This window comes from Sceloporus occidentalis, unplaced genomic scaffold (genome assembly GCF_023333645.1).
Source record: "Sceloporus occidentalis isolate IW3139 unplaced genomic scaffold, rSceOcc1.0.p SCAF_2, whole genome shotgun sequence".
Lineage (NCBI taxonomy): Eukaryota > Metazoa > Chordata > Lepidosauria > Squamata > Phrynosomatidae > Sceloporus > Sceloporus occidentalis.
Window position 1 is genome coordinate 253,263,011 of NW_028316982.1, and position 17,020 is coordinate 253,280,030.

At 38.9% G+C, this 17,020-nt stretch overlaps 1 protein-coding gene across 3 annotated transcripts in view; it reads right to left on the bottom strand.

Annotated features, from left to right (window-relative positions):
- Positions 1-17,020, bottom strand: part of LOC149320001 (cytoplasmic dynein 2 heavy chain 1-like) — a 261,670-nt gene that overhangs the window by 95,418 nt on the left and 149,232 nt on the right. For all 3 annotated transcript variants that reach the window (XM_089512748.1, XM_089512747.1, XM_089512749.1), the window contains exons 74-78: positions 15,335-15,466; positions 11,267-11,339; positions 8,600-8,760; positions 2,936-3,061; positions 287-397 (exon numbers count right to left, since the gene is read on the bottom strand). In XM_089512748.1, the coding sequence (XP_089368874.1) occupies positions 287-397; positions 2,936-3,061; positions 8,600-8,760; positions 11,267-11,339; positions 15,335-15,466 (603 nt within the window). The remainder of the gene's footprint in view (positions 1-286; positions 398-2,935; positions 3,062-8,599; positions 8,761-11,266; positions 11,340-15,334; positions 15,467-17,020) is intronic.

Genomic DNA, 17,020 nt, shown 5'->3' on the forward strand with positions numbered 1-17,020 from the left:
TGCAAGGGGCTGCAGTGTGAGAGAACAATCAGCAAAAACTAGATATACATTCTAGTTTTTGTGTGATCCTCTCACACAAGAGCCCACAACCCAGTTGTGGCTGATTCCTTCCTCAGACAGACATTAGCCCCTCTGTAACATGGAGGCTCCCACAAGTTCCATAGGAGGTTTTGGTAGGAAGCAAAGAGAGCTTCAGTAAGAAAGAGAAAGTAAGAAATCCTTGTTACACTAATAGGCTTCCATATGTATAATATGGGATCCAATTATAGGGAGCCGCATACGTTACCTCATATGTTATTTTCAGACTTGACTGAAGCAAAATGGGAGAAAAATTAGGATGGACTTCAGCAGTCAACCAAAGACGGAACCCAGGCTGTGGCTGCAGATTATTAAGTTCCTACAAGAAACAGACAACTTTATACAGTATCCATCAGGAAAAATAAATAAAGCTACAGTATGATTTTAATGCAGTATCACTATCTAAAAATCATGAACAATACTTAATATTTTGCATATGAATAATACTGATGACAGTACAAACATTATTTGTCCAAAAATAATTTCAGAAGATTTGTGTTGATTAATTTTGGCTGGTGGGATGGTAGTCATATTAATCATACAATCATAGAGTTGGAAGAGACCGCAAGGGCCATCCAGTCCTACCCCCTTCTGCCATGCAGGAAATCTCAATCAAAACATCCCCAACAGATGGCCATCCAGCCTCTGCTTAAAGACCTCTAAGGAAGGAGACTCCACTACACTCTGAGGGAGTGTTTTCCACTGTCAAACAGCCCTTACTGTCAGGAAGTTCCTCCTAATGTTGAGGTGGAATCTCTTTTCCTGTAGCTTGCATCCATTGTTCCAGGTCCTGTTCTCTGGAGCAGCAGAAAACAAGCTTGCTCCCTCCTCAATAGGACATCCCTTCAAATATGTAAACAGGGCTATCTTATCACCTCAACCTTCTCTTCTCCAGGCTAAACATCCCCAGTTCCCTAAGTCGTTCCTCCTAGGGCATGGTTTCCAGGCTCTTCACCATTTTAGTCAGCCTCCTTTGGACACGCTCCAGTTTCTCAACATCCTTTTTGTATTGTGGTGCCCAGAACTGGACACAGGATTATTCCACATGGGGTCTGACCAAGGCAGAATAGAGTGGCACTATTACTTCCCTTGATCTAGATACTATACGTTTACTGATGCAGCCTAAAATCGCATTGGCCTTGTTAGCTGCCGCATCACACTGTTCACTAATGTTCAACTTGTGGTCTACTTGGACTCCCAGATCCCTTTCACATGAAGTTTCATTCATTCATATTAAGGCATCATTTGAGAGAGAAAAAATAAGATGCAAGATTCATGCTGCAGTCTTTTCTTCAATAACTATGGTTAGATAAATTGCAGTGTTCTGAGTTTGGATATACAACTCAGTTTACAACTCATAAGGAACAGTGGTTGTAACATTGTTCCTCCACTGTTTCAGTTCAGATAGCTATGTCAATAACTTGCCCTGTAACTGTGCCACAAGGATCAGTATTAGGTCCTCTTCTTTTCTCATTACATACACTTCCCCCTTAGATTTCTTATTACAGAAGTGGATTTCCAATATCACATCTATGCAGATGACACCCAGATCCGCCAGAGCTTTGATTCAATTGATGCTAGCATGCAGATGTCTTGAACATGGATAAAACAAAGATCCTGGTGTTTCACCCTGGCCATCTAGTAGCCCCCCTTCATGCCCTCCACTGTGTTTACAGGGTTTCACACTGCCCCATCTCAGTTGCCAACAACTGGAGTCCTGTTGGATGACTGTCTGTTCCTACATCACTTTATTGGGGTAACTGCAAAGGCATGTAACTTCCATCTAGGGATTTAAGATCTGCAGGCAAAGGATTGATGGTTCCATCAACACATATGGCTGTATCAAGGCTACAAGTCTTTCAGGATCTGGCTCCGTATATGCAGAACTTCCTTTGCACTTCTGCTTCAAGGAGGATCTTACCCATTTTCATAAAGAGTTGAAGACTTTCCTCTTTTATTTGTCAAATGAAGCTGCTGAGTGTGCCTATGGTTGCTGAGATTGCTGGGGTGGTGGTGAGGACTGTATTTTTAGTAAATTATAGTGTTGTGTTTTATTCTTTTGTTCTTGAGTACATATGTCTAATTTTCCACTGTTCCATGAAAAGAGCATTATAAATAAACATTATTAATATTATTATTGGTGGTGTTGTTAGTAGAAAATGGAAGACAAGCACTTCCAATCTCCTTCTGTGGTGTGCTAAGGAGAAAAAGTGGATGCATGGAGGCTAGTTTACAAACAGAGAAAAAATAGTTTCCCATTATGTCTGAGCAGCATCTTCTTCCCTTTGGTTTATTGGCAGGGCAAGGGAAACAACAGATCTAGCCATTTCTTAGGTAAATGAAATTGTTATTAGTATGTATACCTCTTTGAACATGAAATCTTTGACTTTGAATATACACAACTGTGTATGTTTTTTCTAATATTTCAGTTGTATGTCCACACATCTCTGCCTATGTGTGTGTGGGGTGGTGGTGGTGGTGTGCCCATGCATGCGGGTATGTGTGTATTATCCATGTTGAGTCAACTTGTATTTCCTCCATACACATTATTTTGCTTAGCATTTAAAGAATATATAGGGGGGAAATACAATGTGATGTAATGCATTTATAAATCTGAGGCTTACTCACAAGTAAACCCAAATGTTAGTCCCAATTAGAGTAGACACATTGAATCAAAATAACTTATGTAAGTGTTTATCTAACAAGTACCCACTAAAGTAATAGATCTGCACTAGCTGTGATTAGCAAGTGGATTTAGACTGTAATCAATACAATGATATAGATCACTTGTACTTTCTAGCAATCTGCATATGCCATTGAAGAAAGCTTGAAGCCTTCTGAATGTATGATTTCTTACCTTTTCCAGTATGGGAAGCCATGAAACAACAAGGTGTAAATTCTTCAAGCAAAGCCATTCTCCAGTCCGTGAACATTCCTTCACAGTCTGAATAGCTAAATCAGCTTGGCCCTGGCCCATAGCAACCTACAAAAGACAGTCAAATGTTTTGCCTTTTCATGGAAAAATATATTTTGGAATTCCTGTAGATGAAGCCTGTGAGTAGACACAGAATTGTAACAGTATTACAACTCTCCCTGTTTTGAGAAAAAGGCAGATTATAAATGAAGATAACAGCAGCAACAGTATGCCACTGAAAATATAGTTTCAAATTTCACATCTGAAAATTACTGGCTGGAATCCTGATGCATTTGTCTCAGAGGTAGTTTAAGAGTGGAGTGCTGTTCAATGTTCTTTAAGCCCTGTGACATCAGCACAAACCATTGAGCAAGACTAGGAGTGCTGCCTAGGAAGGTGAGTAAGTAGATCATCAGCAATGGATGGGGAGCCACATTGGTCAATAGGAGGGTGCATGGCAGTGCCACCTGTTCTGTGACTGGTTGTACCATTGTGCCCTCCAGTACTGCTATGTAACCACACATGAATAAGATATACATGTTAGTTTGCAGAACCAGTATGCAGAGAAATCTTGCCCCACCTTTGAGACTAACTTCTTTTATATACACATGACTAAGTTTATGCTCACAACTAGTAAATAGATATCAGCCATTGTTGGCACTGGTTTATGGTTTATTTTTTATCATCTCTTCTACAGTAAACAGACATCAGATTGTTTCCATGAAAAGTGAAACATTTAATAGATGAAATGTAATTATGAGATATATCAATAAAAGTAGTATTTGCATTTACTGCATATGCTCAACTATAAGTTGACTTCATGTATAAATCAACGACAGGTTTTGGAGCCAAAATCATGGATTTTGATATGACCCATGTATAAGTTGAAGGTAAAACTTAGGGGCATGTAACAAAGGATCTAAAGGATGAAGTGAAGGAAAACAGTGACAAAGAACTTACAAAATTCCAGCAGGGGTAACTGTTTATGATCATACTAAAGGGTAGCTGGATGAGAGAGCAGAGGGGGGTTGGTGCTTCCAAGACAGATTACATTTTTGCCTTTCACCAGGGGTTAGTTCCTTTTTTATATAAGAATTAAAGCACAGTATTTATACTGACTCATGGATAAGTCAATTCAGGTTTTTGGGGTCACTTTTTTGACTAAAATTTCTAGACTTATACATGAATATATACAGTATTCTGTTTCATTAATCATCACAATTGTTTCAAGTTACAAATGAAAGGATGCCCTATTTTATGAGAAGGAAGCATTACTGGGCGATTACAGTGCACCCGTACCATACGCTGAAGCCGCGCAACATTTAAACAAATGGCGCATATGCTGTCCCGCACCATGAGCAACAGTCCCATTGTTTGCAATGGGGTGCGAACATACACAGATTTCCCCTTATGCGGGGGGACCAGGAACAGATCCCCTGCGTAAGGGAAGGGCCTGCTGTACAATATTTCTATCAATTTTTGCGATATGTTGTTTTGCCATTTTAAAGGTCTAATTTTTTGGCATCCAAGCATATTCAAGTGGACTTCAGAAGATGTGAGAAACAAGCCATCCTCTTTAGCATCCGTAGAGTTGGATGAGACCACAAGGGCCATCCAGTCCAACCCCCCGCCATATAGGAAATCTCAATCAAAACAGAAAAGGCATCACTTATGTTTCTTCCCAAAATATCTATTAGTACAATACAAGTGCATTGCAAGCCTTAGTCCAAAATTCTAGGCATAACCTTGCTACTGTTAACTGCATCAAGTCAGGTTTAACTTGTGGTGTCCCTATTGTGTTCCAGTCTTTGGAACTTATGCCTCAGTCTTTGCTTTGTGCCCCAGTCTTTGGAGCTTAGTCTCTGAGGGCCACAGTAAAAGTTATTCCAGTCTGAAAGGGGTGAAAAAACCCACTGGAGGGATGAAGAAACGCATTGTCTGCTACAGTGTGTATGCAATGTTGGTCTTCTTGCCAGAAAACTTCACTGACTACATTTGCATCAAGTGCAAACTAGTGGCTGACTTGGAAGGTAAGGTCAACACACTGCACCTACATGTCTACAGTCTTAAATGCATAAGAAAATAGGAGGAATTCCTGGAAAGAACAGAGGAAGAATTGACCCTATAGAACCAACAGGAAGAAACTGCCAATGAAAATGAAGAGTAACTTTGTAAAAAAACAAAAACAAAAAACCAACCCGTAACATTGAGAGAGCACACTAGAGGATAATCATTATCATGTACAAGGGGAATCAGAACCACTCCAACTTAGCATTTTCCTGAAGATAATGGTTATGAAGAGAGACAGCAAGGTTACCAGCAAGAGAAACTGCATAACAAGGAATTACCAACTATAACAACAAGAAAAGAAAGGTGCTGGTGGTAGAGCATCAGGGGTATAGAGGGATCAGTGTGCCAGCCAGACAAGATGAATAAGGCTATGTGCTGTCTTCCTGGCACACATATCCAGGATATCACTGACAACTTGTCAAAGCTCAACAAGAAAACAAGAGGAGTACCCTTTCTTCTAATTCATGTGGGCACCAACAACTCTGCAAAGAACACTTTTCAGCAGCTCATCTTAGACTATGAAGCCCTGGACAAGGAAGTGAAGAGTTTAGAGGCACAGGTGGTATTGTCACCAATACTACCAGTGAAAGAAAAAGGATGACACAGGAACAGGAAGATACTGCAAGTGAATGACTGGCTACGCAAATGATGTTAACAGATCAATTTTTGTTTCTGGGATCATGGTCTTTGCGTTTTAGAAAGAGGACTACTGGCTACTGATGGGCTGAACTTCACAAAAGCTGCATTTGCACTACAGAAATGATTCCGTTTGACGCTGTTTAAACTGCTATGGTTCAATGCTATGGAATCCTGGGATTTGTTGTTACGCCAGAGCTCTCTGACAGGTATCTCTAAATATCTCAAAAATTCCAGAATTCCATAGCAACGCCATGACAGTTAAAGCTGTGTTAAACAGCATTATTTCTGCAGTGCAGAGGTAGCCACAGACAAGGAAGAATGTCTTTGGCAGAGCATGGTAAGACTGATCAAGGGAGCCTTAAACTAAATCTCTCTGCAGTTAGAGATGACAGCTCAAACACCCACTCGAAAGCAAGGCCTAAACACAAGGATGTAAGTTTATGCTGCAGAACTAGAGGAGTAGCTGAGGGATAGGATAGAGGCCACAGCAAAAAATTTTTAAAAAATTAAAAATAAATAAAGCTGAGAACAAATAAGATTTTAGAGTTACTTGAGGGAACACCTCTGCCTAAATAATCCACCCCGCACTCTCAGAATAACTGGGAAGAATTTATTAGATCATTCAAAGGTCAGATTAACAACTACTTCCCAAAGAGCACACACAGCTATGGCCCCCTGGTTATGGAATAACCTGCCGGAAGAGATCCATCTCATCACCACCTTAGATGTCCTTAAGAAGGCACTAAAGATGGATCTCTTCCGGCGGGCATACCCACCTGACCTTCTATAAAGGATTGATGAAAATTCCACTTCTGGTCGTAATAGCATATTTTAATTGATGTTTTGCTGTTGTTGTGATGTAATTTTTAGATAACTTGATGTTTTTATGATATGTATTTTAGATATGATTGCCATTGTATGGTGATTTTCTAGTTGTAATCCCACTTCGATCCATTGGGAGAAGTGGGAAAATACAAATAAAATTTATTATTATTATTATTATTATTAACCAATGCACAGTTTGAGAAACAAACAAGATGAGCTTGAAATCTTAGTGCAGGAAGGTAAATATGGTTTTATACATATAACTGAGAGCTGGTGGGATGACTCCCAGGATTGGAATATGACAACTGAAGGGTATAACCTCTTCAAACAAACAAACAAACAAACAAACAGGGTAGAAAAGGAGGGGAGTAGCACTGTATGTCAAAGACAAATTCACTTGTATAGAAATTCACAAGTATGATCAGGGTGGACCAGTAGAGATTTGGTGAAAAATAATGGTGAAAGAAATAAAAACAATATTGTGGTAGGAGTCTACTATAGGCCACCATACCAAGAAGAGGTGGTGATGATGCTTTTCTGAAATAAATACCAGAAATCTCCAAGACGCAAGAATTAGTGTTTAGTGAGAACTTCAATTATCCTGATATCTCTTGGGAGACTAAATCAACTAAGCACAGGCTATCTAACAAATTCCTGATGTGCCTTGCAGGCAATTTCCTGTTTGAAAATGTAAAGGAAAGAACAAGGGGAATGGCAATCCCAAACTTGGTTCTAACTAATAAGGAGGAGCTGGTCACTGGAATCAAAGTAGTTGGCACCTTAGGAGGAAATTCAAAATGACCTGAATAGACCAGAAAGCTGAGCCAAAGCTAACAAAATGAAATTCAACATGGAGAAATGTAAAGTACTGCACTTAGGGTGGAAAAATGAAATGCACAGATATAGGATGGGGGACACCTGGTTGAATGAAACTATGTGTGAAAGGAATCTAGGAGTCCAAGTAGACCACAAGTTGAACATGAGTCAACAGTGCGATGTGGCAGCTAAAAAGGCCAATGCACTTTTAGGTTGCATCAATAGAAGTATAGTGTCTAGATCAAGGGAAGTAATAGTGCCACTCTATTCTGCTTTGGTCAGACCCCATGTGGAATAATCCTGTGTCCAGTTCTGGGCATCACAATTCAAAAAGGATGTTGAGAAACTGGAGCGTGTCCAAAGGAGGCTGACTAAAATGGTGAAGGGCCTGAAAACCATGGCCTAGGAGGAACGACTTAGAGAACTGGGGATGTTTAGCCTGGAGAAGAAAAGGTTAAGAGGTGATAAGATAGTCCTGTTTACATATTTGAAGGGATGTCCTACTGAGGAGGAAGCAAGCTTGTTTTCTGTTGCTCCAGAGAACAGGACCTGGAACAATGGATGCAAGCTACAGGAAAAGAGATTCCACCTCAACATTAAGAGGAACTTCCTGACAGTAAGGGCTGTCCGACAGTAGAATACACTCCCTCCGAGTGCAGTAGAGTCTCCTTCCCTGGAGGTCTTTAAACAGAGGCTTGATGGCCATCTGTCGGGGATGTTTTGATTGAGATTTCCTGCATGGCAGGGGGTTGGCTGGATGGCCCTTGTGGTCTCTTCCAACTGTACAATTCTATGAGCATGTAATGATTGTGAAATACATCAAAGAAGAGTATAGTCAAACAAAGATTCTGGAATTCAGGAGAGTTGATTTTCTCAAACTCAGGGAAATACTGGGTAGAACCCCATGACCAGAGATGCTAAAGGAAAAAAGAGACTCAGTAAGGATGGAAGTTCTCACTACTTGTGTACATATAGCCTGACTTATCTTTTAGAAACATAATTTCTGCCAGGACCTCTGTGATTTCAGTTTTGCAAAACAGTTTTCTTTGACATTTTTACTCACTCACTTTACCAAGTCAATTTCACCTGACCATATTTTTTTTATTGTGATTTAAGTGAAAGTGACGATGATGATTTCACATACATAATGATGAAACAAATATAAACTAAAGCCATTGCATTTTGAATGAATCCAAATAATAATAAATAAAGGTGAAATCACACAAAATATTTGTACCTTTTTTTTTAAAAACTCACCTGGTGGTAGCAATCCCCACTCCTTTCAACACCTGCAAGTTCTTGCAATTCCTGGGAAGGATCAGCACCAGGAGATATTATTATCAGTATAGGCTCAATTTCAAGTGTTTCTTTGTACAGACGTTTCAGATTTAGTGGTGGTGGTGACAACTCTTTAATCCCTAAAAATGAATGGATGTATAAAAATACTGGTAAAGGTGGGAATGTAGTTTTAGCAGTCACTTATTCTAGCCTTTTGACTAATTACACAAATTATATATATTTCCTTGCAATTTCTGAAATGTCTGATCCATGTCAAACAAATTCAAATTTTCCATACATAAAAATATAGTTTATAAAATCATATTACATAGTTAATCAGCAATCAGAACAGATACTATCACAGATATTGAGTTCTCTTTCTGCTGATTTTGAATCTGGTGATTAAAGTGCCTGTTTTGAAAACCTATTACTAAAAACATGCCATAATCTCGCCCCCATCTCTTCTCCTAATGGGCCCTGGTGGCACAGCAGTTAAATGTTGGTACTGCAGCCACAACGTTGTGAGTTTGATCCCACAGAGCTCCAGGTTGATTCAGCCTTCCATCCTTTTGGAGGTCAGTAAAATGGGTACCCAGCTTGTTGGGGGCAATTGGCCAACACATTGTAAACCGCTTAGAGAGTACTTAGTTCACTATGGCATAGAAATGTAAAGTGCTATTCTCCACATATTGAAAGAAAATTTCTTTGCAGGAACAAGATTCTTATTTAGAGGATCAATGCCTTCACTTTGGCTTCTCCTTGCACCATTGGCCTCTACTGAGATATTCTGAATGACCATATTTTCCAGGTTTGGAGCTTTCAAAAGTTATTGAAGCAAGGCTATGCCCAATATTTTAGCCATACTAGGTGATGAGCAACTGCAACTGTGGAGATGGCTCATGCTAAGAGAGAGAAAGAATATTACTTGGAATCATCTACAAAGGACAAATACAAAACTTTAGAAGAGTCAAATGCCTATTGAGGGTTCTCAAATCAAGATCTTTTTTAAAAGACCATGTCCTGAATCCAGAACTCAGAAGTCCTAATCATTATGGAGGAGACTGATGCAGCTCTACCTAAAAGAGGCATTGCAAGTCTTTTTAAAGCTTCTTTCCACTCTCCCTTAATAGGAATATTTAAAGGCATGTTCCCATCCTTAGGTCCTAATACAGGGGTAGGCAATCTTTTTGAGCCGGGGGCCGGGTTGCTTTCCCTCAGACAACTGGGGGGCCAAAGCCAAAAAATAAATAATTATATAATTTTTTAAAAAATTAAATATATAAATAAACCAGGACAAATGTAGGACAAAATTTTCAAATGGAAGACACTTTTTTAAAAAAAATGGAGGACACGCGAAAAAATTTGCTGATTTTTTAAAAAATGTTAATATAAATGCATGTTTCTGAGGCTTCTATACACAATTGCCCGCCAAAGGCCCCGGCGGCAATCGGCGGCAGGACCAGGCTGGGGCTGGTCCCAAGGCCTCGCTGGGCCGCATCCGGCCCGTGGGCCGCAGGTTGCCTACCCCTGTCCTAATACATTAATTAAGAGGGCTGTAGAGGGGCATGTAGCAGGGGAACCTTTATCTTGCCTGAGAAGGAAAAGAGTTAATTTTAATCTGTATTGTTGGTCCAATTGTTGTCTAGGTTCTATTCCAATTGAAGAAGTTCATTAAATCATGTGGAAAATATTTTTTCCTAGAGGAGAACTAGAATTCAGGATTGTCTTTTACTGCTGGAACTAAGACAGAGAAGGTATGCTGAGAGTTTTCTTTTGTTTAGAGTTATTTCCCCCCAATATTCTCAAAGAAGCAAGGGCTCTGATAAACCATTGGGTGATGAAATCATTGTTATTTAGCAGTCTCAACTTTTTGCTCCTGTCTTTGTCAATTTATAAAAATGGAATCATGGCCTGAAGCAATGGCATAGAACCCACTAGTGAATGGCTCTTTCTTGTAGCTTGAGAATTATTCTTCATATCAAGCAGAATGTGGCTCTGGTCCCTAATAAAAAATATCCCTTTCAAATCAATTAGTTTTAATTCTTAAAAAAAATAAAACAAAGAAAGCTGATGACTTTACACTGACACAAAAGTATTTATGCATATTAAAAAGAAAAGACCAGAAGGCTGCACTCATTACATCTAGCACTCCAAGGGCTGGTTGAGATGTTTACTAATATTTCAGGATCATTTTGATCTCTGCAAACAGACTGGTATTGGTTTGCTGTAACTCTCTTTACAAACTAGTTTTCTGTAGTGGATGTAATAGGAAATGCAAGTTTCCAAACTGCAAATGGAAGATTTTCATATTTTATTTGTTCCAATGGACCATGTATACAGTGAATTGTACTGTATTAGTATATTTAATAACACACACACACGTCCCAGCTAAAAACCTGATAAGCAATTGTTTGCAAGAAATAGGAATAATCAAATGAATCCATCCCCTTCATAGTTCCTCTTAAATGGATTTTGACTTTTGTAAAGGTATCTGCATGCAACTGCAACCAGTGGATTACAAACAGAAAATATACATGCAACATTCATATCTGTAGACACTTGTTTTTGTATGTATAGTACAATTAGATGCATCAAAATGAAAATATTGTTTACTGAATGATTTAAAAAAAAAAACTACCAACTTACCCAGAGCTTTACATGCAAAAAGGGCCATTGCACTCTGCAGCCTATCTGGTCTGACAGCCTGGACGACAAGGACCTTGAAGTAAATATATTCACATTAAGATTCCAGCATATCCTCAAACATTGGTTTGGATTATTATCACATGCCAGATATAAATGACTTACAGGTGGAAAAATTATTGTCAAAATCTTAATGGATTAGAGAAGCCAAATTAAAAAGGAATAGTTTATTGCTATGATGTTTTCTTTTAAAACATGAGATGAAGTTCTCTTATGGAGGTTTCACAGTGCAGAATAATTAAATGGGTAAGATATGTGTTTGGTCTCCATTAATTTTTTTAATCAATACAATCAATATTTAAATACATATTTAAAATAATACTTCTTGGTAGCAGAATCTGCTACTCATATTCTGGGTAAGTCTCAATTTTTGAAATTACTACAGCCTATTAGGAGAAAAGTAATACAAGGAAACAAACACAATGGCATATCTGTATCCTCTATAATAAGCACCTATGCTCCCATCATTCAAAATTGTTTACTGCTAGTGGTGGCTTGATAGAGACTGCCTGCAAAGAGTCTCAATTTCTCACAATGGTGCTCTTCACGATCCCTCTACAGTGAGGATATCAACAATCCAACAATGTCAATAAATATTTAGACAGACAGGGATGATTCAGTAGGCATTAGAATTACAACATGCTTTGACCAAAGATTCTTAAGTAAACATTGCAGTCAGTGGTTTTTTACATAAACATTTAGGAAGGATCAATGAGCAGTGATTAATCAGGAAGAAAAGCTGTAGCTTGTGGTGGATAGGTCAGTACAAACATTTATTAAGTACACTGTAATAGTCGAGGAAAATATAGTCTGAACTAGAAATTATTAAGAAATCAGTTGGAAATAACATTAATAGATATTTTGGCACCTGGGTTGGGAGAAAGACATGATATAAATTGAAGAAATAAGTTTTTAAAATAATAAAGATAGTTTTATGATTGTGATGCCTCTCAATATACCTATGGCATGGTTGAATTTGGAAAAAAGGTGTATAGTTCTGGTTGCCCCATCTCAAAACGAAATCATAGAACTAAAGAAAGTGTTGGAAAGGATGATCAAAATGATCATGGAGTGAGAGAAACATTCTTATAAAGAAAGGCTAAAGTGTTTATGGGTTTATAGTTTTTAAAAAGTAGGTATGTGGAGATATGATGGCGCTTTAAAAAGTGGGGTGGGGTGGGGGGAAAGAGACAGAAAGACCTATTAACCATTTCCCATAAAACTCAGCTCAGATTCATCCATGGCTTAGGGCAGACAAAAATGAAGTTTAACTTTCAATGCAATTCATTGAGACAGAATGTAGTCTGAATAGCACTGGGCCCAGGACAGAGCCCTGTGGGACCCCACTGGATGAAAAGCCATTGTTGAGCACCCTTTGGGTTCGGCTGGTCAACCAATTACAAATCCATGTAACAGTTACCTTGTCTAGCCCACATTTTACAAGCTTATTTGCAAGAATGTCATGGGGAACTTTGTCAAAGGACTCTCTGTTTCATGATCTACTCTAGACTCTTTCCTGGTATTGATGTCAGACTAACTGGACGATAATTGTTGGGATCCTCTTTTTTCCCCTTTTTGAAGATGGGGACAACGTTTGCCCTCCTCCAGTCTGCTGGGACTTCTCCTGTTCTCCAGGAGTTCTCAAAGATTATTGCCAATGGTTCCGATATGATATTTGCCAGTTCTTATATTTTTAGAAAATATTTTCAAGCTGTAGATGCTTGAATCCATGGATAATAAGCATGTGGATAAGGAGGGCTGACTGTATTTAGACACACTACTAAAACAGAACCACCACGATCTGGCTACTACTGAATGTTAGCTGTGGGATGGGGAAATAGTAAGATTATTGTTATCATGCCCTGCTGGTAGATTTCCTAGTTGAATGTGATTTACCACAGTAGGAAATAATAAGTTGGTATAGATGGTCTTCTGCTCAAATAAAGTGACATATTTCCCATCATTTCTATTCAATATGAATTGTGTTGTATTTCTAGGACCAGACAACCACTTTAATAGTATTTTGTGCATGATTCAAGTTGAAATCCATCATTTGCTGATTTGTATCAGCAACTCCTATTGAAGTTAATGAAGTTTACATCTGAGTAGACATGCAAAAGATTACACACGAAATCTCAATATGAGGTAGTTAAAATGAACATCAATTTGTCTCATGTTACAGGTGAGAGCTGAAAATGTTTAATGAAAACAGCCTTGTTTTCTAAATAACTGGAACAGAAAAAACATATATACATTATTTAAACAGTCTGGTGCCATTACCCTTCATAGGAGATACCCAATTAAAATCTGATTAAAATTGACAGTTTTAAAACTGTGACTAAAGTCCATTGCTTAGTCAGGCAATGATCCAGGTTCCAGCCCTCTATTATATGGCAAACTGATTTAATTGGAAAAGACTGAAATGGTACCAGTATTACAGTACTAAACCAGGCAAACAGGGGAGAGACATTCTAAAACTGAGAAGGTCTGCAGTTTACTAAAGAGGTTATTGAGCTAGGCCTATCTCCCAAGGTGTATATAGCAAGTGTAAAGCCTACAAAGAGAGTATGCGGCGGGCCCGACTATCCTGAAGGGGCGGCTTGAAACAGCCCCTTTCCAAAGGCGGCTTGGGTCCATGGCAACCACACGCTGTGGCCCCAATCTGCCTTGAAGCCACCTGAAAAAGGAGCAGTGAAGAGCCATTCCTTTCTGGGGCATCTAAAAGCCAGCTTTCCACCTGCGTCACGGCTGGAAGCCAGCTATAAGGTGCTCCAGTGGTGTGCGGCATATAAACAGAGCACTAGCAGAGCATCTTGAAGCGGACCCCCATGTGGGCAGCCAGCTGGCTTCAGGACATCTTGGGGGCGTGTGGTGTACAAACACCACACCCCCCCCCCAAGCTACCAGGAAGCCAGCTTTTAGAGCTGGTCCATTCCAGCTCTGGGCTGACTTTCTTGAAGGCTATTTCTCTAATTTGGATAACATTAGTGTGGTGAGGAAAGATTTCCCCCCTGTTGAAGTAGCTCCTTTTTCTGTTTCACTGTAAAAATGCTACAAATATACTTCAGATATATCAATATAATCCTAATCCTACTGCAGTGATACGAGTGCTAGCAGCACTGGGGCAGACTGAGAAATGCATAGATCAGCCAAAAAGAGGAGGTGAGCTCATTTAATAAAATTCAATGGAATTTCCCCAGACATAAATTTTCCGTGCTCAGATTTTTGCATCAATAAGGCTGCAAAGATGAAAAAAGTCATTGCTCTGCAAATCAATTCCTTATCTCCCCGACCATCTATGTATAAAATGACCTTTCACATGCAGGTTTCCAAATTAAATGTATCTTTGTAGGTATTAAAATATGTAGAAGTGTGATATCACTTGAGCCAAATGGATGTCTCTTTGCATATTTGAGAATTCCATTGTATGCATGTCCATGTCCTATGCATTCGTTCCTACATAAAGATGTTGTGAAGCTGTAACAGGAGGAGAAAGAATTAAACAACTTGTAAATACAGCCGTCCCTCCTGATTTATGGTCTTGCCATTCGCGTCCCTTGGTCTAGCGCTGACAGCAAGCCGGGAGGGACATAATGGTAAGTGCTCCCAAGAGCTAGTTTCCTGTATCAGCAGTCACTAGGTATTTTCTTGCCTCATACTACCCATAAAAAAGCTTGAAGCAATAATTTAATTCAATGATTTCCAAACTTCCAGGTGTTTTGGACTTCAGCTCCCAGAATCGCAGACAACTGGCCAAGATGGCTGTGGCTTCTGGGAGTTCAAATCCAAAACACCTGGAGGACCAGAGTTTGGGAATCACTGCTATAATTGAATGTGAAGACAACAAGCTAGCTAAAGTTAAATTTTGCATCAAGTAACATTTGACTGAATGCTATGTGATTTGACTAATAATTTTCATTAATTTTTATGGGATTAAGAACTGGTTCCACCAAAACAGCTGTATCCACTAAGCTGGGAACTAACATTTAAACATTAATTATGAAAATTTACCTGCTGAAAGAGAGAAATTCTATTTGCAATAATGGATGGAAAATCTTGTTCACACATTGAGCTCCGTGAGAAAGTCTGCCACAGTGGTGCATCTTGAAAACAAAGTATCTGATACAGAGCTGGAAGAGAGATCTACAGAAGAAATGTGTATGTATTATAGTTCACTGGAAAATATCTATTTTACATAGCTAAATGTGGAACAATTTCAATAAATTGTATAACTGTAATACTCAGTCTTTTAGCAACCATGCAGGAATAACTATTCCCAGAGATATCCAAGGATGATCCTGTAGTTCTATAACCAACCAACCAAATGTATTCCACTACACAGTCTTCCTCCGAATAATTCTATTTGTTCAAATCTGACCTTTTCCTCACCTGCTAGTTCCACTTCTACTGAGCTCTCTGACCCTACCTCTGAAAATCCATCCATTCTAATTGAATTATTTCTATTATTTCCATTATTCCTAAGTGAAACTTGCTTTGTTTTTCCAACAAACTTGCTTGGTTTCTCCAAAAATACTTGACTCAGACCCTGAATACAGAAGAATCCTGAACTTAGTCACACTAGACTCCATTGCTGCCACAGACTCAGATCCCCATTCTTGCACCTGCTGAACCTGTGGCTACATTGCACCCTGGAAGCATGAAAACTCTCTCGTATCCAAGACTTAAAGCTCGTTTTCTCCATCAGCAGCCCAGTAGTGCCTGCTTTGTCGTCTAGCAACAAGTGCATGTGTGTTCTTTTTTATTTTATAGTTTTTATTAAGTTTTGTGTATATTTTTTAAAAAATGGGAAAGGGATGCAGACAAGCAAAATTTACAAACCATACATTACACACAAGCTATAAAAAAAGAAACACACACACACACATGCATAAATAAATATTTCCAATCATAATCTGTAGGATTAAATTTTTGAAATTTATAATTCCAGAAATTTACAGTATATATGATGTTGGACTCTGCTTAAATAACTAAATCTATGTTTTCCCTAGGTACCACAATTTTTCCACCTTCCCCCATTTGTTTTCTTATTGTTGGTACACATGAGTTCTTGAAACTATAGTCTTCTCTGAGTGGCTGGAAGCTTTCCTTGCTCAAGCTCATCCCTTCTGCAAAGAATCTTGTAACTCAAAATGGTGCCCCAAAGACACAACTGTGGTAATTTCCAAGGGATTCCTCTTCACCCTATGAGAAGTCAGATCCGGTAAACCTTTTGGCTTACTTTTGTCTTTACTTTTATCTTTTCTAACGTTCTTAAAGGGTAAAGATTTAGATCTTACTGCTGCAGCTTTTGAATTAGAGCACTGATGAGGGGGCTTTCTCTCCATGTAGTTATGCCTAGATGCCATAAAAATCTTTTCTAATATTGATTCTGCAGCCGGTTCAGAGCTACACATCTCAAAAACCAACTAAATGGCAGTAGCACTTTTACTTCCGCTTTCATGCTCTGAAGCCTGTGTGCTCGCAGGTATTTGAGTGGTTTGAACTGCAGTAAGCACCTTTACTTTCATGCTCTGAACCTGGCATGCTTGCAGGCATTTGAGCTAACCCAGTGGTTTGGATTGCCCATCTAGCCTTCCAAAGAATGCACTTTGGAACAAATGAAATGCAAATTAACAGTATGCCACTTCAAATTCTATTATCACTATACATTTTGTCTTCTTAGAGGACATTAGTATA